Below are 25,300 nucleotides of genomic sequence, written 5' to 3'. Positions count from 1 at the left end.
CTGCTTTGCTCTGAAGTGATGCCCCTTGTCTGCACCCCAGGATGCACCTTTTTTCCCCACCTAGAAATTCTGTCCAGGTTCTAACTGAAAAACTGAGAAGTGGCAGCCACATTTTAAAAAGGTTTTTAGGTACTTACAGCCTCAAATAGCTGCCTACTAAGATTTCTAAGAATATTTTTGTGCTTAACCCCTATTACTTTTAGCCACCTGAGAATTTTTTTTAAGTCTGTATTTTTGGGAACCTTTTGAAGTTAAGTAAGGGTAAATCATGAAGGAACAGTGGAGTGTGAAATGGAACAAAATTCCAATTTGAAAACTTTGTCCTTAAACCTTTTTTGAGATCTCTCTGTATACCTGCCCTTGCACTTGCAATTGATGTAGTATGAAATAAGCCGGTATAGTGCAAAATACTCTGAGAATATTTCATTAATTTTTCCTGCAAGTGCTACATAGGGGAAAAAAATACCCAACTCCACAGCCCAGAAAAAAAATAGTAAAGACTTGAAAAATTATATTTACAGTATTGGTTTCAAAGCCTTGCAGACAGCATCTGATAAAAGCTGTCTGAATAACTTTCGTCACATATTTCAATAGTTTTTTGGAAATAATTTAATATGAAGTTATGCTGTAATTATAAGTCCACACATCTTTGAATTCTATGTTTAGAGACAAAGCTTGAGTTTAAATGGATCTTAAAGCAGCATCTGAGATTTTCCCTGACATGGAAGAGTCCTCTAGTGTAAAGGGATATTGTTTTCTGTTCCTTCCTGCCTCTTAAATAATGGTGCAGAGGACACTGCCAGGCTGTTACGGCATTTGGGCTTTGTCTGCTGCCCCCATCGTATTTACTAATAGAGATTTGTATTCATAATTTAGCTGATGATTCATTTACCATTACATAGCTGAATACTTCTAGCTCATTTGGCAGTATGCGTGTTGGCATAGCAGTCATCGTGGAAGCAAAAATATATGTGTTTGTATTTGAATCTTGTTGCAGATGTGTAATATAAAGGAGCTACCACTTTGGCATGAGCACTTTCCTGGCTCTGCCCACATTGTAATTGTTCCCTGGTTATGATTGTGGCTCATATTGATGTTTATCTGACTTTTCAGAATGAAAATAGTATCAGTCTGTTTCCCTTTTTTTGTTCTTGTGATGTTGCAAAGATAGTGCAGCACGATACAACACTGTGGAAACAGAACTTTATAATATATGCTATATGTACTATAGTATATACTATATTTTTCTTAACTGCCATATTGGTTCTAAAAACAATTTGTAAGCTGTCTGTCTCCATTTGGCAACTGAAAAGTGGTGCAGATGACTCAATTTCTGTGTGGAGTCAAATATGTTTATATTATTCTACGTGGGTAGAATGTAGTATGTAGGGAACAAAAATGGTAAAGATAAGAGGAAATACATACTTGCTACTTTTTTCTTTCTTTTTGTGGCATTTTGAGCAAAATAACGTGATCTGCAGAGTGGACTTAAGTCTTTCATGTGCTTGTATGTTACATATTAAGAGCTTGCTAAGACGTGTGTATAGTTGGCCCTCAAAACAGGGTTTAACTAATCTTTTTTAAGTTGATCTGCTGAATAAAAGTTTTTCTTCTAAAGAAGAAGCAGGTTTTCTTCATTTCTCCTTTACAGGGTAACTTTTTCCTTGGAAATTTCAACTACCCTTCATTTCTGCATTTTTGTCAATAATAAAGCTACAGCATCAAACAGTTATGAGTATTGGGTTGCTGTGTCTCATTTTTAGCTAGTCTTCTCCCTTTGTGCAGGCAGAGGAGAATGAAGACACAAGGAATTCTGAGGACAGAAGGGCCCTAAAGGGAGGAGAGGCAGCAGTAACTTCACTGCTTGTTTCCCTTTACCTTACACAAACGTGGCCATGCAAACACCACACATTAAAAAAAACAACACTCTAAAACTTGCTAAAATAATACTTGATAACGGGATTATTAAGCTGTCTTTAAGTTAAATCCTGGCTGCGGTTAATTAAGTAAATATGCTGCTTCACCCATATCTTGGGTGCCTTCTTATTAAATGAAGGGAAGACATAGGAGGAAGCTAAACCCTCTTGCTTCTTTACTTGCCGGAGTATTTGTTCCCCCTTGTTCATCGTGTATTGCGAGAACACCAAGAAAAACAAACAGTGTTTGCATTTAGTTCTGAATACAGTGAGGTTCACAATCACTCCTTACCTCTGTGAAAGCAAGCTCCAAAGCCTGTCTGGCTACCTGAAGAGTTCACATTTCTGCACGTGTGATGGATGGGTTTGTTGTTCTAATGAAGCTTGGCTGTCGTTGGAGGTCATGGTCACAAAAGGAGAGATGCAATCCACCTTTAATGAAGGACAGTTCTGTGGAGGCCTTGAATGCCAAGGCAGAGATGTAGCATTTCAATTTTCTATTTGATATAGAGGGCCAGTGCAGAGACAGTACCTTGATAACAAGTTTTGGGGTTTTTTATTACAAAGAAGGTGGGAGCCTTATCATATACAAACTTCAACCATTTTAGATGTTTTGGCTTAGCTCCCAAGCGTAATGAGTCTGGAGGTTGCAAATGCATGTATTCCTATGGCCAGATCTCTGATCAGATAGGGAAATCAAACCTCTGGCCATGCACAGATGGTGTTAGATTCGCCTGTCTGAGCATCCTTAGGAACTGAGGTCTCACAGGCTGCATACTAACTAGCAGGCAGTGTCTGTAATCAGGGGGAACATTATGGCCTAGGGCAATTCCTCAGAGCAATTCTCATCAGTACAGATTGTAGGTGTGTATTTTATGTACCTCTGAGGATCAGGAGCTTCTGTTGGGGCAGACTCTGAAGGTGGATCTTCTCATCAACCAGGCAAATTCTATAACTTGTGTTCCCTCCTTTTCTAGACTGCTTGTAGGTGTTTGAGGTTGGTTGTGACGAGGGTAACTGAGCCCTTTTCATTCAGATCAAGAAGCGGCGCGTTAAGAATAACAACTTTTCTTCACTGAACTAGTCATAGTTGGACTGCTGGACCATGGATGTAGAACTAAACACATTACCAGTCTCCTTACACATCTGGTTTGTTTAACACTGTTTGTATTTAAGGTCTAAAAGTAAGACTGTTTTCTCATGATAGATTTATTTGATATTTTAATTGATTAGCCTAAAGACTGTGTCTGAATACTGTGTATGTGGCTGGTGTCTGAGGAGAACATAAAACACTTTCTCTAAGCATGAAGAATTCTAATTACCTTTTTCCCCTTTGCTTCTACTCTTAGGTTTGTGGGAGACAGATGTTAGTACGGGGAGGGATGAACATAACTTCTGGGCTCAGAAGAAGTTAAAATGTGGAGCACATCTGCTGTGGTTCACTGGCATTTCTGTTCTTAGATTTGTTCTTTGAACAAACTTCTCTGAAAGGTGGCAGGAATCACCAGCGTTGTCGATACAGTATGTCGATACAAAACTAGGAAAGGGCTGTGCGCTTTGTTGTGGTTTAACCCTACTAAGCATCACGCAACCGCGCACTCACTCCCCTGTGGTGGGATGGGGGAGAGAATCTTAAGGGTAAAAGTGAGAAAACTCGTGGGTTGTGATAAAAACAGTTTAATAGGTAAAGCAAAAGTTGTGCACACAAGCAAAGCAAAACAAGGAATTCATTCAGTGCTTTGCATGGGCAAGCAGGTGCTCAGCCATCTCCAGGAAAGCAGGGCTCCATCACGCCTAATGGTGACTTGGGAAGATGTTCCCTGTTCCTCATTCTTTCCCCCAGCTTCTATTGCTGACCGTGACATCATATGGTGTGGAATATCCCTTAGGTCAGTTGGGGTCAGCTGTCCCCACCATGCCCCATCCCAGCTTCTTGTGTAAGCACTGCTTAGCAGCCAATTGGAAGTTTGACTCATGCTTAGACTTTGAAAACCAGAATATATTGTATACCTATTCATTGAACACAACATTCAGGAGTAAAATATGTATTGTGATCACAATTTTGTCTTTCTTCATCTTTCTTGTTTCATTTCTTTAAGGCTCTGTTTAGCTTGACAGTTTCAAACTAAACAGAGCTGAGTATCTGAGGTAATGCAAGTGCAGGGCTAGTTACAAATGTGCTTCCTTTTTGATTTGAAAAGTTTGCCTGTTGACGTGTCTCTTTTCAGCCCAATTCTTGTACTGTGTTCATCATCCTGGTATCTGAACAAACAGCACATAAACTCATTTAGAGGAGAGGAGGCCTTGCATGTACCAATAGTTGGTTTGTTTGAGGTTAAGATTTCTTTAAAAAAATTCCTAAAAGCAAACATTTGTGCTGTGTTCTTGTTTGTCTTGCAGGTTGACCCAGCTTTGAAAGAAAAATTAAAGCAGAACACTGTGACACTGGAATCTGAATATGAGGTAAAATAAATTTGTTGCTTGGGGCTCACAACCTTGGCTATCCTTGGTTACCCTGGCCACTGGTGGGTTGTATCTGTCCCTAACTAAAATTAGATCAGCCATCTGCCTTTGACTCACTGATGTCCAATAAAAACAAGGTTTTATGTAAAGAAAGGTTTTTGAACATGCAGTGCTTCTTTCTGAACACAGCTTTACTTTGATGTCCAGGTGCCAAGTACAGTGGTACAAATGAATTCCACTGCTTCTGTGGTTAACCTAGTCTATAAATGTAGAGCTGATGTTGGCCTTAGAAGGAATGTGTATATGTGTGTCAGCACTTCTACTGCATGTATTTTGATGATCTTTAGACCAAATTACAGAACAATGTGCTTGACTACTTTCTGTTGTTTCTTGCCTCTGAAACTTAAATGTCTCTTTCAAACAACTGCCATTCCTTTTTTAGTATTTCAGAAAATTTTATAGAAAAATATTTCACTCTTCCCTCAACAATGCATTTTCTTCAAACATGACTGACCTCCAAAATGGCTGTTTTGGCCAGTTTAAAATCCAGTGTTTCGTAAATCCTCAGGCTTGCACAAAGACATTTTAGGAAAACTGGAAAAAACCTCCCTGTATCCAGAAACAAAGAATAAAGCTATTTAAGATAATATTTAGTGTTTTAAAATTACTTGGATTAAATGTCCAGCTAACACTTTATCTACTGCTTTATGCTGAAGACAGCTTTTCTTTTTCTTCCCATACCACATTCCAGACACAAGCCTTTGAAGACCTTGATTGCACCCATAGCTCTCATACTTAGGCATCCAAATGGCGGGACATGCACTTGCTAATAAAAGCTTTCTATTATATTACTCTTTAGTGGGTTGTCCGAAATAAAAATAAAACCTACTTTTTGTATTTTACATGCCTAATTTCACAGAACATTTGCCTACCTGCTGGTTTTGTGATAGTGTTTTACCATTACTGCAAACAGTTTTGGGCTGTCCCCATTCTACTGTGCTTTATGGTGTAGGGAATAAAAATATTTGATCCCTGGGTACCTGTGGAAAGCTCCAATGGAAACTCAAAGCATCCAAATCCATTAAATTCTGGTTGCCTCTGGGATTATTATGTCTGTCACTTTCCATAGAATATACTGTAAGGCTGCTGTGATTGTGTGGAAGAGCCACAAGCAGTAAAAAGAGCCACGTCTCTCTGTTTAACTCTCTACCTAACCTCAAAATCAACTGATCTGTATTCAGATATCTTCTGGAGAGAAAGCAAAGCATAAGTAAGTAGTTGAAGGATAATATTTAAATGGCCATAATTGCATTAGCTTTATGGATAAATCAATGGTAATAAAATACAACTGGCATAACAACATATTACAAGCCTACTTGGGTAATGAGGCTCCTTCCTGATGGACAGAGATGACAGAAGCAATCTTATTTTTTTTCTTAATCTAAACTGCAGAATGTTCCCAGGCCAGTATTCTTCCAAAGCAGTGTTTAGATCTTACAGAGGGCAGACCAGTTCAAAACAAATGGATTTGCATTTCCACATAACAAAAATAGATTCGGATTACTGTTTTGATCGCTAATCTCTTATATTTTACTATGGGCACCAACTTGCAAGCGCTAGGCATGTTAATTTCTTGCTTCAGTGAAACTTGTGGAACTACCAGCAGTCATGCACCTGCTTCGCAGGCTCTGCATTGAGTGTGCGACAATTTTAGTCAATATTACCTCTATATTCTGGTAGACAAAATCTAACCAATCACTGAGTTAGATCTGACATTTAGGAGACTAGTTTTCGGTGGACCCCATGTGTTCCTGTGGGGTGCTTGAGACCTAGGGGGTGTTGGTGGGTTTTTTCCCCTTCATTTTTTTTACTTGTCCAAAATACAGCTCTTGAGAACATTGTCTAGTTCTATGTATAGGTCACATTGGAGGATTACACTGGTGGCTGTTACTAAATATGGTATGATAAGAGATCAAGGGCAGCTAAAAAAAGTTGCTGTTTTGATATGTAAAGCCTTATTTTACAGTATTATTAGCGTTATATCTGCAGCTGTTACTGAGGATACCAAGCCAGCTCTTTTGAAGCATGGTTGCCGGATGCATGCAAATGTCTATTGGTCCTCCCTAAGACTTTTAAAAATATTTGATTGTCCTTAGATAAATGTACATATTGAATACATACTATTATTTTTAAATGTCATAGTTTGTGCCAGAAGCATACACCTTCTTGGGCAAATTGCAAAAGATAAAGACATTTCCGATATTTCAAACATGCTGAAGTCTGCATTTTGTCTCCAGTGTGGTTGTGGTGGTGGTGAAAAAAGTTGTAATCACTGATGTGAGGAAATGAACATAACACATTTTCTCACCTTCTGTTTTACTAAATTATATTTTCTCAAACTATACAAAATTTATTTCATATAGGAGCGGATACTATTTTGAGGAAGAAAGAATTTGCATTTGTAATTTGCACTGCATTTCTTGTGTCTCAGATCTGTTAATAATGCCATTTATCTTGTGCCTTGGGACGTGCCAGAGGAGCAAGCTACCTTTGCCTGTGTTCTCCATTGTTTATGCATTCGTCTCACATGCTTGTGTGTCCTCATTTGGCCAGTTAGTCCTTGCTGGTCCCCTTTGCCTAATAAATCATGGCTCTGTCCATTGGTGCACTGGTACTAATGTGAATGTAGTTCTGCTGCTGAGCTGGGCCTTGTAGAACATACTGTAAAAAATGTCAAGCATTTGACCTGTGACAAAACCCTAGTATTTTATTTGAAAGCACAAAATACTGTTTGAAAGAGGGGGGTAAAAAACTGAATAACGTGATGAGTGAAAAGTATTTTTGTGGACGTTTAACGATCACAGTACATTCCTTTTCATTGGTTTAAATGCAATGTTAGAATACCATTCCTTATTCTAGCACTTGGTTTCTGTACTTCTATGAAATTAATGGTCTAGTACACACTAAAAATTGTGGCGTCGGTCAGTTACATCAGACTCCAAACTAAAGAGTTGTTGTTTAGGGTTTTTCAAGCAAATAAAAACATCTTTAAGAAGACTTTATTACCATTTTACAATCAAAAAATCTGTTAAGTTTGAATCAAATATGCGATTTCCAGTGGGAACCAATAGCAACTGAAGGCAGAGGAAAAAAATATCACAATAAAAATGTTGAAGGATTGCTATGAAAATAGTAAATGAGAATTTATAAAGCAGAGAAGATCGATAAAAGACGCTAAGGACATCAGAGAGTTGTCTGATAAGTAAGCTGACAAGGATATGGGTAAGAGGCTGGTGTTGCAGCAAACTAAGAATAAAATAACTAGGAAGTAAAATCGTGAGTAACCACATTGGCAAAGTAGCAACATTCAAAAAATGTATTTCTCATAGAGGAAAAAGTCCTTTGTATTCAAATCAGAAGAGACAAGGGATGTACTTCCAAACCTCTTAATAACCAAACAAGATGTTATTAATATCTGTTAGGCTCTGATGGTTTATAGATGAGTTCCAAGAACATGCTTGGGAGATTTCAGTGGCTGCTGAAAATCTCAGTCTGGGAATGATGGTTCTCTGGGAATCATCACTGGGCAGGAAGGTGATATTTTTAAGTGTTATGTGAGGTTTGGGACATATCTGGGCCATATTGAGTACTTTTTTCAGTGATATGGTAGAACCTGTAAAATCATTACTGACATGCAAATGACGCGAAAGTATTCAAAAAGTATGGCAAGGCAGGGACAGAGAGCTGTTCATGTTACTCGGTAAGCTGGGCCCATTCAGTGGGCAAAGTTCCTTTTAAAGTAGCCAAAGTTATTGGTTTAAAAAACTGGAAATGCAGGCCAGAGTGGCCTGCATTAGGGAAAGCAGGAACTCTGGAAAAGATTTAGGAGTCAATGAATGAATAACTCTGACCTTCTACTGTGATGCTGTGGCACAAGGAGCTAATTCAGTCTTTATGAATATAAACAGGAATGGTAGATGGTAGGAAGAGGTGATTTTACTTCTGAGTGGGGCACTGATGAGTCTAGTATTGAAATACTGGATCTACTTGTGGTGTCCATATTTTGAACAGGGCTTAAAAATGGGATGGGTTGCAGAACAGGCTGAATATATTAACCTAGGGCTCGAGAAAATGCCTTAAAAGAAACTTAAAGATTTAAATCTTTTTAGAAGTATCAAAAAGAATGTTAGTTATATATAAATACCTTCATAAGAAGAAAGTGCTAGCTATTGCAGATTTTATTTTTATTGCAGCAAAGATACTAGAGTTATAAGTAAGGTTCATTATTAATAGATGGGAACATCATTTGAACACAACTGCAAGAAAAAGGGGTTCTCTGTCTTTCAGAATATCAAAACTGTAAAACTTTAAAAAGTTTTCCATCAACTGGTTGCAAGCTATTGGACTCAACGTGGCATAAGTGAGGGAATATGCTGGTCTGCAAGTAGTCAGTCTAGCAAATGCTGCTATCTTGGCTTAAAGTATATGAATATTGAGCAGTTTTTGTTCTTCATAATTTGATAAATCACAAAAGGTCAACGTTAGCTCTCGACAAAAGTTGTGTAACTGCCCTCAGAATTACAGCAAAAGTCTTGTAATGGCAGTATTGAAATGTTTATTCAGGACAGTTCAAAAAGTAAAACAGGTATATGGAGAGGTGGCTTGGGAATATAACCTGTATATTTATTGTCTAAAGAGTGAAAGAAGAATTTGAATAAGCTCTTCTAAAAAACATTCAAGCCACTTAATGCTCATTTGGTTTAACTTCAGGGATTGTAGTGCCAGCACAATGGAGGAAACATTTTTTTTCAGGAAGGGTCAGTGTAGTAACATAGTAATTTATAGTGTTAAATAGGTGCATGGAAGTGTGTGGACAGGAGGACTGCTGTAGAAGGAAGGTAATTCCTGAATGCTAGTAGTTGGAATCTGCAAGTGTCTTGTTGCTGCCGTTATCAGTACCAGATGATTACTGATTTTGTTGTTGTTTTAGAACTAACAGATTAGCATATTGAATTGGTTTACTTCAGTGTCTGTGAAGATACTAGTGGCTAAATACCTTGAGCTGTTTGAGAGATGACAAAGTTGTTGGGAAAAAATATCCCACCTTAGTGACTGTTGTGACATTCAGATATTCTCTTTCCCCTTTTAACCACTCTGTCCCTTCCATGCTCTCTTCTTTGTCACTGCATTCTCTAGCCTAGCTATTAGATTCTGACTGTCTTCCAGATTGTGTCTGGGACGAGTGGAGTTTCTAGCATTTCAGTTTATTCACATATAAAATGGTCTTGAGAGTTCTTATTTCACTGTGAGTCTTCATAACTTAATGTTTTGTAGAGAAGGACCAAGTGGTGTTAGTTTATCATTAATGGACACTGCCATGGGTAAGACAGGGAAAGGCTTTTAGTTAAAATAGTTTGTGCTAGCCTTTTTATTCTGAGTGGATGTACAGTCCATAGCCAAGCTGTAGTTTGCTCCTTTTCTATTGACATCTCAAAATCTTGTGTGCCATAGTTAAAAATGTGATCAAAGAAACACAAGAAGGTGGAATTTGGTGGTGGGTATGGCACAGGAAGAGTTCTGGTGGAAAAGCCCTTTTGCAGGAAGAGAGATATTTACCCTCCAGAGGAAAGTTCACAGTTTACTGGTCTTATTTCTGGAATTCATCTCTATGAAGTAGTCCTGTAAATTCTTTCCTGGTCATGTTTATAACATCTCTTTGCACAGGATTTTTCTTAACTATGAGCTGTTTCTTTCATGTGTGTTGCGTTTGCACTGTTCTTATCCCATAAGACACTGATTTCCCGTAGATGAAAACGAAGTGAGGCAGTTAACAGTGCAATTAGACAGTAAACATGGGCAGGAGATACAAATGCCGGTTATAAATAATCTGTTTTCCTCACCCTTTTGCCTCTCTCCAAAATGGTATCCTTTGTCTCTGCTTGTGTTCCCTGTGAGCTTTTCTTTTTAATCCCAGAGGAAATGACCAACTCTTATCATGTTACGGCCAACATTGTGTGTTGTCTCAGTCACAAAAAAAAAGGAAAGTAGGAGTAGGGAAAGTGGCATCCACACAGCATGGCTGAATTCTTTCATTTATTGTCCTAAGTGTTGCTGGTAGCTTCTACCAGGCAGCATTGGGAACGTTTTCTTATGCAGCTGACTAGGTGGAAATGTTAAGCACTTCTGTCGCACTGACAGGCCCCCAGTGGGGAATTGCTAGATCTTTGGTATGAAATATCTCTGAGGTAACTTTAATATAGTGTATCGGAATTCAGCTACACAGCCAAGGCTATATACATTCCTGTCATTGACTGCCTCCGAAGACGATACAGCAAAACATACTTTTGAAGGAAGCTTTTGTCTCAGCACCCAGGCGAAACAGCTTTTTTGCAAGAATATCCTCCTGTTTGCTTTGCTTAGCCTTTTTTCTATTTTATTGGCCAATTTCATAAACACTGTCTGGAATATTCTGTGACTGCCAGCGTACTTCCAGATGACGGCCATGTGGACACTTAGGCTAAATTTGAAATACTTTAAAAGATTGTTATACAATTCTTGCATGTTCTTTGCTTCTCAAATTATTGTTACCCATCTTTATTTAATGCTCAAACTATACTGTACAAATATACTCTACAGTAGCAAGGTACGGTCAGAGTCTGGGTCGCTGTCTGTCCTAAGAGGCTTAATGATGAAACAGAAAAATGAGATGCAATATGATGGTGGAAACTGACCATGGAGTTTGCACACTTTTTAACTAAATAAACTTTTAAAAATTGAATTGAAAAGTTCCCTATTTCAGCCCCTGACTTCTTCATACCCCTGGTGAGATTTCAGTTTTGCCCAAGTGTATCTGAGAGGCATCCCTGAGAAGTTCAGAGGCTGAGGGAAATGCTGTTGGGATTTCAATATGTAATACTCCCATCTTGTTTATGGCACCTTCCCAGCAAGTCATTGGAGACAAGTGCCATCTTACAGCTCTAACATGAAAATAAAGAATCTCTAAGCACGATGCAGTTCAAAATCAAAATACCCTCCAATGATAGAAAGACCCCAGACCTTACCTTCTAAAACTTCCTCTTCATTCTTGTAAAAATTTAGGTAGATGCCTTGATCCTTCTGAGATAGAAGTGTTTCTGATTTGGTTTTGAAGCATTGTTGGTTCTGATAGAAGGAGAGGTAAATTTATTCATAAGTTATTTGTGTGCTGTACTTTCAGCAGTATTGCTGAGATGTGTCTTTACTATCACTGACAATATAGCGGGGGACTAACACTCGTATTACTACCCCCATCAAATAGGGAGAGAATGTTAGCCACAGAGAAGGAAACAGGAGGATTTTTTTTTCCTATGAGAAATTTGCCCAACAGCACAAATTAAACAGTAGCCATTGGCGTCACTGAAAAAACTGGCTGAAAGGATTGAGGTTGCTCTGTACCATAGTAGAAACTATGTAGAACCATAGTTTCTACACAGAGAAAAGCATTTTGTTTCAGCATATAAATTGACAAGCAAGTTATGGAAGAGACATGAATGGAAAATCAGCAGGAAGGTGTAGAAAAGAAACAAAAGTTCTAAACTGCGCTAACTCTGTGTGAAGGTTACCTGAACTGAGGCGAGGATAGAGGCAAATTGTCCACACTTCCAAGCCCTAGCAAGATGTTTGAAACAAACCTTCTCTGTGGTGTCAGGAGGCTTTTGTGTGCTCCAGACAGGGACATGCTGTGGAAATCCATATGCTCTTCCTACCAGCCACAGAACCATCAATTTTTGCTCTTACTGCACTGCTGCACTGTAAAAGATCACATATCCCCATCAGCCAGGCTCGCATTTATATAGTTGAAAAAGAGTCTGCAAACATCCTGAAAGTCTGTCCATGGCTGCTTTTCTTCTAGAGGGTTCTGCAGTAACTAGGACATACCTTTGCAAAGTTTATTGTGATAAAAGTTGGTAAGATCAGGCACTCAAAGTTGGGAAATTCCTTGGTCCTACTAACTTGGCTAGGTCTCACAAGCTGTAAATTCAGAGATAAACCGTAATAAGCAGCACTTCTCTTTCTGGGGCACATTAACTTCCATATACAGAGGAAATGAAAACTATCCTAAATGAACTTCATTGCTTAATTAAAATGGAACTTGCTGAATTTTGGATGTTTCATCTTGAAGGGATACCACTGCGCTCATGTTATTCTTTGTGTTGGATGTTTCATTTTTTGCTCAAGAAGAGGATAAGGTGAAAGTAAATAACCCATGCATGAGTTCTTTTGAATTTACCCATAGAGCTTGTGAATCCTTTGGATGGAGAATTCCATCTTGAGTGGTCTGCAGGTGTAATGCATAAATGGCATTGGATTATCCTTTGAGTTTTAATGTGGTGGGTGGGGAACTGGCTGGCAGGCCGCACCCAAAGGGTGGTGGTAAATAGCTCCTTTTCCAAGTGGCAACCTGTCACTAGTGGGGTCCCCCAGGGATCAATATTGGGCCCAATGTTATTCAACATCTTCATAAGTGATCTGGATAACGGCATCAAGTGTAGCCTGATGAAGTTTGTGGCTGACACCAAACTGAGTGGGGAAGTAGACACTCCAGAAGGGAGAGCTGCTCTGCAGGGAGATCTGGATAGGCTGGAAGAGTGGGCTAGCAAGAACCTTATGAAGCTCAACAAGGAGAAGTGTAAGGTCATGCACCAGGGAAAACATAATCCAGGAGTGCAGCACAGACTGGGATCCACCTGGCTGGAGGGCAGCTCTGTGGAAAGGGACCTGGGGGTCCTGGTGGACAGGAAGCTCAACATGAGCCAACAGGGTGCTGCTGCAGCCAAGACGACCAACAGGATGCTGGGTTGCATCAAAAAGGGCATCACCAGCACAGGTAAAGAAGTCATTATCCCGCTGTACTCAGCGCTGGTCAGGCCACACCTGGAGTGCTGTGTACAGTTCTGGTCCCTGCTATACAAAAAGGATGTGGCCAGGCTGGAAGGGCTCGAGAGAAGGGCCACCAAGATGCTCAAAGGACTGGGAAGCTGCCATACGAGGGTAGGCTGGGAGAGCTGGGTTTGTTCAGCCTTGAGAAAAGGAGGCTCAGAGGGGATCTCATCCCCATGTACCAGTACTTAAGGGGTAGCTACAAAGAAGATGGAGACTCCCTTTTTACACAGAGTCACATGGAGAGGACAAGGGAGAATGGACACAAGCTGCTTTTCCGACTGGACACCAGAGGGAACTTTTTCACTGTGAGGACAGTCACCATTGGAATAATCTCCCCAGGGAAGTGGTTGACTCGGCCACGTTGGACACCTTCAAGATTTGTCTGGACAGGGTGCTGGGCCATCTTGTCTAGACTGTGCTCTTCCTAGAAAGGTTGGACTAGATGATCCCTGAGGTCCCTTCCAACCTGTGATTATGTGATTTTAGGACATTCTTCATTTTAAGAAGGGAAACTGCTTGTCAGTTAGGAGGAAATCATGGCAAACCCTAATTCCTAGATGGAAGTCTATCTGCCTAATGCTTTTTTCTGTTATTTGAAAAATTTCAGGCTGTGTAATCGTGTAGTTTTAGCCAAGTGCTATAACTGTTTGGTTTACCGAGTAATTTGTATCACTATAGCATCTTCAGAGAAAACTATGAGAGCTCTCTGCAAACATTAATTAAATTCTGTGACACTTCTGAGATGGAGGCAAGTCCTGTTCTCATTCTTCACAGTAGGAGAATGATGCACAGACAAATTGGTGGTGCAGTTCCTTGATACACATTTTTGACAACATAGCCACCTAAACATGTTTCTGTTCTCTTTCTGCCCAATGATTCCTTCAGCTGTGCCACTTCAAGTGTTTGCATAGTCTTATACTTAAATAGGATTCTTTCATAAACAGTATGTATTTGTTTTCCTAATCTATTTCATTTTTCTGATTGGGGCACAGCCCCACATATTGCTGAATTGACATAATTAAAGGGAAAATAACCTGTGGGGAAAGAGTCTCTGAAACCAGTTGTCCATAGATTAATTAATTGCCATAGATGAATGGTATCGGATCCCGCTGAAGTTAGCAACAAAACCTCTGTTCGTTTCATCGTTGTGTTTTTTGCCATTCTTAGCAAAGCCAAAGGGAGAAGCAGCTCTTCGGATGCTTACATGCAACCCCCTCTCCAACCATTTCTTCCCTTAATGAACAAACCCCCCTTATTCTGGCCATAGCATGCTGTTTGCTGACTTGCTTGTATACTAATAATATAAAAACTAAACATTCACAAATTGGAGGATTAAATCACAGATTATTAGATCACTGATCACAGATACTAAATTATGTCACATCCTAAACAAAGTAAGTAACACCAACTTTATATTAAGAAAATGAGATGTTAAAAAGGTGACTCTGGGAAAGAGTTGTAAAAGAACCAATAAGGCCATATCAGTGTGATGTACAAGACAGCAGATTCAGTGTTAGCCTTAATTCTGTGCCTCAGCATCTGTATGTCTTCATAGAGTTCCCCAATATATTATTTATGGTGTTCAAGCTCTTTTGAGACCCTTGCAAAACCGGACTGGTTTAATGCATTTCTTTGCATCTTTCAGCCATGAGGATGTTCTTCCCTGGCTCATCTTTTATCTGCAAATGGGTTTGCTTACTGTAATGATGGGAAGTAATTGTCTGTCTGAATTAGAGTAATTTCTTTCAGTGGCACTCATCACAATCTGTTGCATCAAGCTGTAGAATAAACAGGATTTTCTTATCCCTCCTTTCACATGTGGGAAACAGACACTAAAGCCAAACATTTTTTGCAAGTGACTGCCCTGAATTACCTCAGCCTGAGCACCAATAGCTCTAAATTAATTTCTGCAGATTTCAGTTTGTTTATTGTGGCATGAAGACTATCCTGCAAGAGTAGAATTCAAACTGTTTTAAAAATATTCTTTTTTTTTTTTAAGGCTGACAGAGAATTATTGCTTTTACTTAATGTCAAGCTAGGCATTTGACCCAGCAATTAAGAAGTGAAGGTCTCTCTACATCCTTATTGGCACCTTTGCACCAGGCAAGCTGTTTAACAAAAATCTTAAAAGTCAAGTGTGTGGCAGTTTAACTTTTTTTTTTTTTGTTCACTGTGCCTGTCTGCGTAGCTGCTATTTTTTATTGAATTTACAGCTTCTGTCAGTTCTGTACTTTTAAGAGGCAGTTTAGCTGATTTAGGAAGAGAATCAGTAGATTTAATGGACTACACTGATCTTCCTTTAAACAGCTAATTTTCAATATCCTTTGGGCTATTTGAGACAAGCAGGAATAGCGGTGCTGGTCTGATCTGATTACATTTCATTGTAGTCTCCTATGATTGACTATTTAGTAAATTTGAATCAGGAGAAAAAAACTTTTTGCTTTTTAGACTGCCAGTTCATACGGATATCAGTTAAGTAAAAGCTGGAAGTAGTTTACCATCTTATGTGATGTGTCCATGAAGTTAGGTGGGCAGAGTCCAAGTGGCTAAAACGAAAAAAAGAAATAAAATAAGAAATTTAAAAAGGCCAAACCAGTTTGAATGAGAGAGGTTGACTTCATCTGGGAGCAGAACTAGCTGCTTGCCTGAATTCTCACTGTCTAGCTCAGGCAATCTGAAGGAGCTGTGTAACTTTGCAGCTTGTGCTGCACCTAATCAATAGAAGGACTGTCAGTTTGGTCTTATTCTCAGCACTAAGATTAATTTAAAATGTAGCTCTGTATGTCTCTTTGGCCTACATCTACTGTAGCTGTTTATTCTGGGGTGATACTGTTGTAAGGATTTTCATGTCAGGGACAAGGCAAAAAGGTTAGGTTTTATTTAGTTGTATGTGAAGTAGTGTTGTGGTTTAACCCTGGCTGGCTACTAAGCCCCACACAGCTGCTCACCTACTCCCCTGTGGTGGGATGAGGGAGAGAATCAGAAAAGTGAAAGTGAGAAAACTCATGGGTTGTGATAAAAACAGTTTTAATAGGTAAAGCAAAAGCCACACGTGCAAGCAAAGCAAAACAAGGAATTCATTCAGTGCTTTGCATGGGCAGGCAGGTGCTCAGCCATAAGCAGGGCTCCATCACGCCTAACGGTGACTTGGGAAGACAAACGCCATCACTCCGAATGTTCCCTGTTCCTCCTTCTCCCCCTGCCAGCTTTTGTTGCTGACCGTGACATCATATGGTGTGGGACATCCCTTGGGTCAGCTGGGGTCAGCTGTCCCAGCCGTGTCCCCTCCCAACTCCTTGTGCAACCCCAGCCTTCCTGCCGGTGGGGTGGGGTGAGAGGCAGAAATGGCCTTGACTCTGTGTAAGCACTGCTCAGCAGTATTTACCACCAACACTGTTTTCAGCATAAATCCAAAACATAGCACCATACTAGCTGCTATGAAGAAAACTCTCTTTATCCCAGTCAGAACCAGCACAGGTAGATATATGTGAAAATAGCTATGCAGTAGGAAGGCATTGCAGAACAGATTTTTCAGGTCCCCTTTCACCGGTGATACTCCTTCTTATGCTTATTCACATGCAGTGGGAATCCTCTATTCTTTCAAAACCTGATAGTTTAGAAAATTGGATTGTCTAATCATGCTGTCTTCTGATGACTGAACAGATACTACTAATTTCTGCAGATACAGTCATGTGCCAGTAAGGAAGGTGCTTCTTGAATTGCCACAAGGTATCAAACACAATCTTTATACATGACACAAAATGTTAGTGATCTCTATAAATATAATGGCAATAAAAAATAAAAATACAGTCTCTCTACATATTCATTAGAATATTTAATTATTTATATTTTGACTGACAAAAAATAACTCTGTCAATATATCTCATCTGTTCTGTAGATTGAGTCAATGCCATTTAGTGTACATAACCCTCGGTTGTTTTGTTCTGTCAGTATATCCCAGTGTGTTTTCCAGGTACCTTTATGCTTTCCATTGGAAACTGTGAAAATACTTTCTGATACTAGTTTGTTTAGATTGTATAGTTTTGGACTATTTCCTGTTTTGGACAAACCTCCTGTCTGAAAAGCCTTTGTGAAATTTCAGGATCAGATTAATAGAACTTTTAATAGAGATCTCCAGTATGCACATATCTTTTGATAGACTTCTTTATGTATTCTATCTTTAGATACTACAAGTTTTGTTGTACATATTTTAAATTTTGATTCTTTTTCAGATTTTGGGAGCTGTGTGGTACCTTTGTGTTTAATAGAAGTAAGCTTCCCTTCTGTTAAAGCGCAAGGTTATTTTCAGTGTCGTTTCCTTGAAGCTTCTGTTAGAATCAGATGTTAAATTCTGAATTTGCAATCAGAGTGAATAGTCGCTGCTGCGTGGGATGATGGGTGCCTTCCGTCCTTCCCCCTCCTTCCATGTCAGCTCAGATGCCTTCCAGTTGAAATGAAGTACCAGCTAATCATAAGATGTATAAAGTAGTGAAGACACTTCTTCAGAAAGACCTATGCCAACTCCACTGTATAAAAAAATCCAGTTGCTCCTACCTTGTGAAAGACTGCTGTGTTTGTGCATGTGTTCTCATATATCTTCTGTTGAATGTTGCCTAATTTCTTTTGATATCTGACTAACCTCATTGCAATTTCCTCAGTTGTAGAAGTGGCAGAAAACTTTTACATAACATGAACTAATAGCAGCAGGTCTGTTCTGTTCTAGCTGTTGAATTATTCTGCAACTATTATTCAAGTCCATCAGTATTTGCCATTTATTTGGATGATCGATGGCTGGCAAATTAGACCACAGGCTCAGGACAGGGTTAAGTATGTTCTGGTGTATTTTTACAGCATTTGCTGAAATGAGGCCCTGATCACAAATCAGAGGTTTAAATCCCACTGCAGTGCATATCATTAATGGTATGCGGTATTGCTATCTACAGTAGCATGTAGGATAGCCCTGTTTCTGGCAGTGGTGCAGACCCCCTCTCAGTCTCCTGATGGCAGAGCCCCGTCGTGTCTGATGTACCGTTCCAGACTGCAGGCTGGCATGTGAGACTTGAGGTCTGTGACTGCTGGGAAGGGACTTCTATGTCTCTGCCAGTAGGGCTGTGAAGATGCAGTATGTTTGTCTTCTTCAACTGCAGCACTTGGTAGGTGAGCTCAGAAGGGCACCTGTTGTTCATTTTTGTGCACTTCTAAGGCTAGATAAATACTGCAGTCACTGGTACTTCTGAGTGGGGATGATAGGAATAGGCAAGGAGGTAATTAAAATCTAGATAGTTTTTAAGTATCTGACAGTTAGGCCAGTTAGCATATCTCATGTGTGACTTAGTGAGAGACCTACCTGTGATGGTTGGGTGCCATGAGAAACTAGGCAGCAGAAAGCATCACATATCTCTCTCAAGTTTAACCACGTGCGTTGAAGGGGATTGCACTGTTACTGTGACGTGAACACAAGATATCTTCAGTCATGTTCAGTTGCTAGAGCACTTCCTGTCCTACGTGTTATTTATCTTTTGATAAGCAGATGCAGTAGTACTCACCCTAGTCATTTAAGTAGCTGTATGGATAACTCCCAAATGTTTTTTCCTTGTTGTTGAACTTCTCTTGCAGGGTAGGTAAAAGTTCATCAACCCAGCAGTGATACTAACTTTCTTGTGCAAAAAGAAAACAACTTAGAATAATACATACTTTAAATCATGGAGCTGTCAAGGTGACACTGTTATTTTTGTTGTTTATCTGCAGAAGCTGGAAAAGTCTGACTTGGATAACTGGGAGAACATCAGAGGACCCCGTCTGTGGGAGGATTCCAGGACTGTTCAGCAGCAACGGCGGGAGGCTATCCGTCTGAAGACAGAGTGACGGAGCAAGCTAACTTTGGTGCCCCTGAAAAAAAAAAAAAAAAAGTCTCAGGCTGGACTGTCTTATTTTTTAATCCACTGTCAGGAACAGACATGGGAGGTGGGGATTGCACTAAGCAATTCATGCTGGTGTACATATAAAGTAACTGTGAGATCAATCCAGAAGGCACTGAAGCTCTTTGTTTGCGTTCATTTGCACAGAGTTCTGCAGGCTGTATGTATGATTTCTCAATTAAAAAAGCTGATTATTCTGCTCAGAATATCCTGTTGTTTTTCAGTCCCCATCGTACAAAACTGAGATGCTTCAGCAAGGAATATTATTTCAGGAGTCACTTGTCAGTACCAGAAGTTGTTGTCCTAATGAGAACAACAGTGCTGTCATCTAGATTTGTGTGACCAGATAAATGCTGCTTCAGGGAGGCCCTGCATGACTTCAGGCTCTTAAGCTTAGAAGGGACTCCGCAGGCGTATGAGCTGTTCAGAACAGTGAGTCTGTATTTGGCTAAATAATATTCTTGTGTTTCATTTCCAGGAACTTGACTGTATGGAGGCATGTACAAGAGTGTCAGCTGCTAATTGGTCAAATAACATTTGTTTAACTATGGTTAGATTTTTGTGATTAGTTTATCGATACCTTTGTGCAGTCAGGACCTTTGCACTGGAACTTCTCAGTTTAAGTTGGAGGAATTCTTCCTCACTAAGAGCTGTGCTGTTTCTCTGTGAGCAAGTATTGTAGCAGAATCTTCTTGAACCACTACATAGTGGCAAAGCTCATCTTACATATATTATTACATGCATATTTGTGCATGTGCACAGAAATTTTTTACCTTTTGATTAATTCTTCTGAAATGTTTGTCTTTTTATATTTGTCTCTGTGTGCTAAATGTTTGCTGTTAGAGGAAACCGTGCTAACATTCAGGATCTTTCTGCTGAGACAGTTCAATGGAGAATCACTAGTCAATTTTTCAGATGAAATGAAGCTTTTGATAAGGTGTTGCAACAGACTTGTAAAACACTTCTTCAGGGAATGTAGTAGTGGGGACAGATTAACAGTAGATTCTAGTTTCAAAGCATTCAGTGACACCTACATGTAAAACCTTTTGGAACTGTCTTTGAAAGAGGTGTGGTCTTATTACTCTCTGCAAGACACATCAGATGCAACCTGAATGTCCTTTTGGACACTTTATTTAGGGTAGTTTCCTTGTCCTCATGTAAATCTTCCCTCAGTACTTAATTTTCTTCAGTCTCTCAGTGATGAGGTCCAGTCTTTCTCTCAGGAATAAGAATCAACACTGAGACTTGTAAAGCATTACATGAAATATCTTCGTCATGTTTTGTGCATGTTTTCTTCTGATAGAGCTGCAAAGATAATCAGAAAGCGTCGCATGTTGTCTGGAACAAGGTCGGAGCTGTGGAGCTGTGTGTTTGTGCGTTTCCCTGTTCAATATCATACATATATCTTTGGTTCTAAATAACTGTACTAACAAATTAAACCAACGAGGATAAGAACAAGAGGAGCAATACAAGAGCGAGGTAATCATAAATGCTGTAGGGAAACAACTGGAAAACTAGAATATGGAGGCATTAAGCTGTGCTAGACCTAGACAAGAAGGAAATTAGTTTCATTGCCTTGTCATTGGTTTTACCTAAAAGATAAAACAACATTCCTAGGCAAATAAGATATACAATAGGACAAATAAGGAGTAATTAAAACTGCAAACCTTGTTAAGCATTTTTTCAACCCTGAGATTCAAATTCTGGTGCAGTTTCATTGACAGCAGCAAGACTGATCACTCAAAGGACGTCAATGCATTGACTACACTGACAGTATTCTCTGAGTTAGGGTTCCTGCAGCATCACTGCTACTGTTATGGTATTAGCTGGACTAAAGGGTATGTTTCTTCAGGTTCCCCAGTGTAGACTCACTATGTCGTTTCCAGAGTTACACATCTTCCTTTCCCAGCCTTGATTGAAGGAGAGGGGGAGTTGTCATTGCTTTGCATATGGAGGGGCACAGTCAGCTCCCAGTCTTGCAACACTGGCTCACAACATGGACCAACACTAGCCCTGAAATAAACTCATGGCTTTCTAGGAAAATGTACCCCTTCCCCCAGGAGAAGAAGCAAAGATATTTTTCTGTCATGAAGCCCTTAGGCTTACCAGTTTTCTTGATGAACAAAACACTCACTGAAATATCCTGTGTATTTCTAGTAATTTGATATCCTGCAAAGACTATTTTGGGAATAGTCATTTTATTTCAGAAGGTCTGGAATGTAGTTGTAAATAATTACTTCTATGGAGAACACTTTTTATGTCGTAACGTAGGGCCTAATTTTAGGTCGTTGCTTGCTGGTTGTGGGGTCCCCCCCACCCTTCCCTTTTTTATAGGCACTAAATTTCCTGTAGTTTCTGAGGGCATATTTGTCACTACCGTTGAAGTGGCATCTCTGGGAAGTGATGGATTTATCTTAGCATCTCTGAGAAACACTGACATGCAGTTGGAAAACTTTCCAACTTGCCCTTCTCTTCAACTTCCCTTTTAAGAGACAGCCCATATCTATTAACAGTCCATAAAAAATTCCCACCTTTTAAATTTTTTTTGTAATGCTGTTGACTCATTTATTAATTTTAAAAAAATAAAAAAACAACACAAGAATAACCTCTGGTTTTTATGAAAGCTTTTCATAAAATGGGGAAAGCTATTTCAGCAATTTCTCTTTATTGGCATGCTCTTGGACAATGGCTTCATGTTTTATATTGTGCTTTTCTTAGCCAGTGAATTGGAAATAATACTTACGAAAGGCGTGTTGAGAGTCAATTAAAGTGTCTTAAGTTGTCATGCATCCTAAAGTAGAAGGCACTCCAGAAATGTGGAGAATTATAGTTCATAACACTAGCAAGAGGGGCAAACTTCAATTGGTTCAGGTCTCATGCTTAGTTTGGCTGCTTATTTGAGCTATCCTTTAGAAAACCATGTTACAGCACTTCTTGTTATCTCTAAGGCACCTGGGGACGGCCTTGTTGAATTCCTGAATTGTAATTCTAAACGTCTGTGGCTGGGGGGGGTCAGAGACAATTAAATGAAATTGTCAGTCTCAGACACTGACATTTTTGCATCCTCTTTGGTTACTGGCATATACCGGTCTGAGGGGAATGAAAACAAGGCTTTAATGAGAGGTGTGAAGTACTAAAGGGGTAAAGGAGAGGACTGAAGAAGCCAGATCTTCTAGTCAGTGTTGCTGAAATTAGAAATAGAAGAAGGAAGTCTGGCTAGGTGTCTGTGAGTATGGGGACTGAACAATTTGTTCAAAAATCCCTGTTTTGACAGTGAAGGAGAAGGTGTTTATCTCTCAGAGAAACTGTGGCAAGCTTGGTCTCTGGGATCTTCGATAATAAGAAAAGCAGTAGGGCGTAGAAGTGGGGGGAATCTGGAACAGGGAAAGCTCACTGTTGCACCAGTGGGTGTTCGGCTGGATGGTTCCCAGCAGCAGCTGTCTGCAGCCCAAAAGGCTAACCAGATCTTTGCATGAGATCAGCCCTGTGGATCCTGCTAATTGAGTTTGTTTCTCCTATAGCACTTTGAATTTGCAGGCTCATGGATGACCCAAAAGAGAAGATGCTCAATATCTTAGTTCAGCTGTAGCTACTGCGATCCAAAAAGGTTTCAAAACCAGTTCAATAGCATAGCACTTGAATTTCAAAGCTTCTAAATACATCTGGATGAGCAGCTGGATGTTAAAAACTTTTCGAATCAGGATGCAAAGAACAGTCTTGCCAGTAGTGATCCTCCAAGGTCTTGAAAATGGTTCCAGCTACCAAAAAAAGGTAGGTTTTGGCATAGAGAGGGGTGATGGGAGTTTTAGACCAGAATACAGAATGCAGAACTTCTGAAAAACAACTTAAACATATGCCATCATCAGCTGGGGACCAGTCCCAAAAAGCGGAGGGAGAAATCCATTTCTTCACAGAGAAGCAGCAACTTGGAGTGATTTAAAGGTCACTGTTCATTGGATGTTTTAGGGGGACACTTTTTAACTGTGTGTGCATGTGTACAGGTGAAACTTAAAGCTGTATAGGTTTCACCTTCTAAAATAACTACATAGACCTTTGTACTTCTTGATGATCCTGCGTTTGCTCTGAGTCGCTCCGTTTGAATTTCCAGTGCAAATCCGGGGCAAGTTTCAGTTTTATACCTTGTATTTTCCAGAGGCTTTTCTTTCTGTAAGAAATGGGAAAGCCTAATATTGTCCTTTGGTACTAACTACTATATGTCCACTGGAACAAAAGAAGAATTAAAAAAAAACAGAAAAGAAGGGAATGATCTGAAGTCTTAGGGAAAGCAAGATAACTATTTTTACATTAAGATGATCACAGAATTTTCCATAAACTTTTATGTTTAAAAAGGCTGCTTTTTGTTCTGTGTTTTCAGTTGAAAACCTCTTTTCATTCTCTAGTGGAGTAACGTTCAGAAAAAAAATTTCCACTCTATTTTAGACTAGCTAACTAGAAGGTTTTAATCAAAGGAAGGTAATTGCTCACTCTTAGGCCTTCTTTTCCTACAAGGACTTGCAGCCAGACTGAAGCAAGGCACAAACAGTCTCCAGACTTAGAAACAAAAAATCCATGCAGATGTTTTTCTTAAACTTTTCCTCAGCCCAGGAGACCAAAGGAGTCTTTCATACCACAGGAATCAGACCGACCATATTTTCCTGTTGAACATGTGCTTTAACTGCCTGTTTAACTGTCTTGCTTAACACAGACAGGCAATTAAAGTTTCACCCTCACCATCTCCATCCTGCTTGGGAGGTGTATTAAAATTAAATTCAGCCAAAGCAGCAGCTGGTAGCACTGCAGAAAGGGCATGTAAAATACGGTTATACATTGCAAGTGTGGAAAGAAGAGTAGAGTATGTATCATAGTCACAGGGCATCTGTGAAAGGAAAAAAAACCACCGAAGCCAGAAATAAGGGAGTACTGTGTACTGCCAGTGCCTCTGTAGAAGAAATTTACACGCCATACTTGGGAGTCTGGCTTGATGTGCTTCACTCTATGGAAAAAAGACCATGTCTTTTTCAAGGTAGTTGGTGAGAGCCTTGATGTTCAGTACCAACCCCACTGTGCATGTTCAGTACCAAATCCATTATGGTATCAACCTCAAGGAAGCTCAGTGGTTCGCTGGAGTACAGATCAATCCCAGGCAGGATCAAGGGTAAACCCATCGCTCTGCCCAACACAGCCATTCTCCTATTCCTGTCCTGTCTTCCAGTGTTCTTTCTAAAAAGTTATAGCTCAGTTTCTGAGCTGCTCTTTTCTAATGGAGCTGGCTCTAAAATGTCACCCTCTTTTTTTTTTTTTTGAGGTTCATTATTTACCAAGAATTGAAGAATAGCGGTTTCTAAATTAATCTGAAGATGTCCTGTAAAATGTAAGCTCAGAAACACAGACCAGGTATTATATCCCCTTAAGTATGGCAGCCAGCATACACTGGATATCTTTTTATCTTCAGATACACAATGCTGTGTGCTCTATTTTATGTACAAAGGAAATTAAATTTTTTCTTTAGAAGATGAGATCTTCATCCATGACCAGCTGTCAGTTCCTAATAATGTTGCCCAGAGGAGTGTTATCTGTGATTTAGTGGCTTTAGTGGACTATCTTTTGTTGAACAGAGGACAGCAGAGTAAAATTTCAGCTTAATATAGCTCTTTTCATACTCCTCCTGAATAAACACAGCAGAAGAGCAAGAGGAAAGAATCTTGGGTTCCAGGCTCAAGTTTCTTCTGGTTTGCAAATAGATAGGCATTTTGAGAAAGAAAAGGAAGGAAAATGAAAGTGAAACAAAGGAAACAGGAGAAAGAAGAAATGTGGAAAGAAAAAAGCTTAGGGACAAAAATAATAATAGAAAACAGCGTTCTTTCTGACTGGTCCCTCTGGATAGAGTAGGAAGGAAAATTGTTTCTGTCTCGGGGAAAAACTTCTGAGCCCAAAAAGTACTCTTACCAAGTCAGAATGAAAAGTCAAGTATGATATTTTGCAAGCTAGTAGTTTTAGAAATACTTTTATTTGGGTGAACTGCAATGTTTTATTTTGCTTTTCATGTTTTTTTCCATTCTTGATTCTTTTTCCTCAGGTAGC

General features: G+C 39.6%; 1 protein-coding gene across 1 annotated transcript in view; it reads left to right on the top strand.

The window, feature by feature from the left end:
• LOC104044068 (cytochrome c oxidase assembly protein COX16 homolog, mitochondrial) overlaps positions 1–19,425 on the top strand; it is a 53,180-nt gene extending 33,755 nt beyond the window's left edge. The window contains exons 3-4 of the mRNA XM_064462357.1: positions 4,317–4,379; positions 19,050–19,425. Of these exons, the coding sequence (XP_064318427.1) occupies positions 4,317–4,379; positions 19,050–19,166 (180 nt within the window). The 3' untranslated portion in view covers positions 19,167–19,425. The remainder of the gene's footprint in view (positions 1–4,316; positions 4,380–19,049) is intronic.
• Positions 19,426–25,300: the final 5,875 nt, after the last annotated feature.

The sequence above is a fragment of the Phalacrocorax carbo genome, chromosome 10, assembly GCF_963921805.1.
Source record: "Phalacrocorax carbo chromosome 10, bPhaCar2.1, whole genome shotgun sequence".
Taxonomy (NCBI): domain Eukaryota; kingdom Metazoa; phylum Chordata; class Aves; order Suliformes; family Phalacrocoracidae; genus Phalacrocorax; species Phalacrocorax carbo.
Note: the sequence above shows the minus strand (reverse complement) of the source record. Positions and strands in the feature narration are given on the sequence as shown.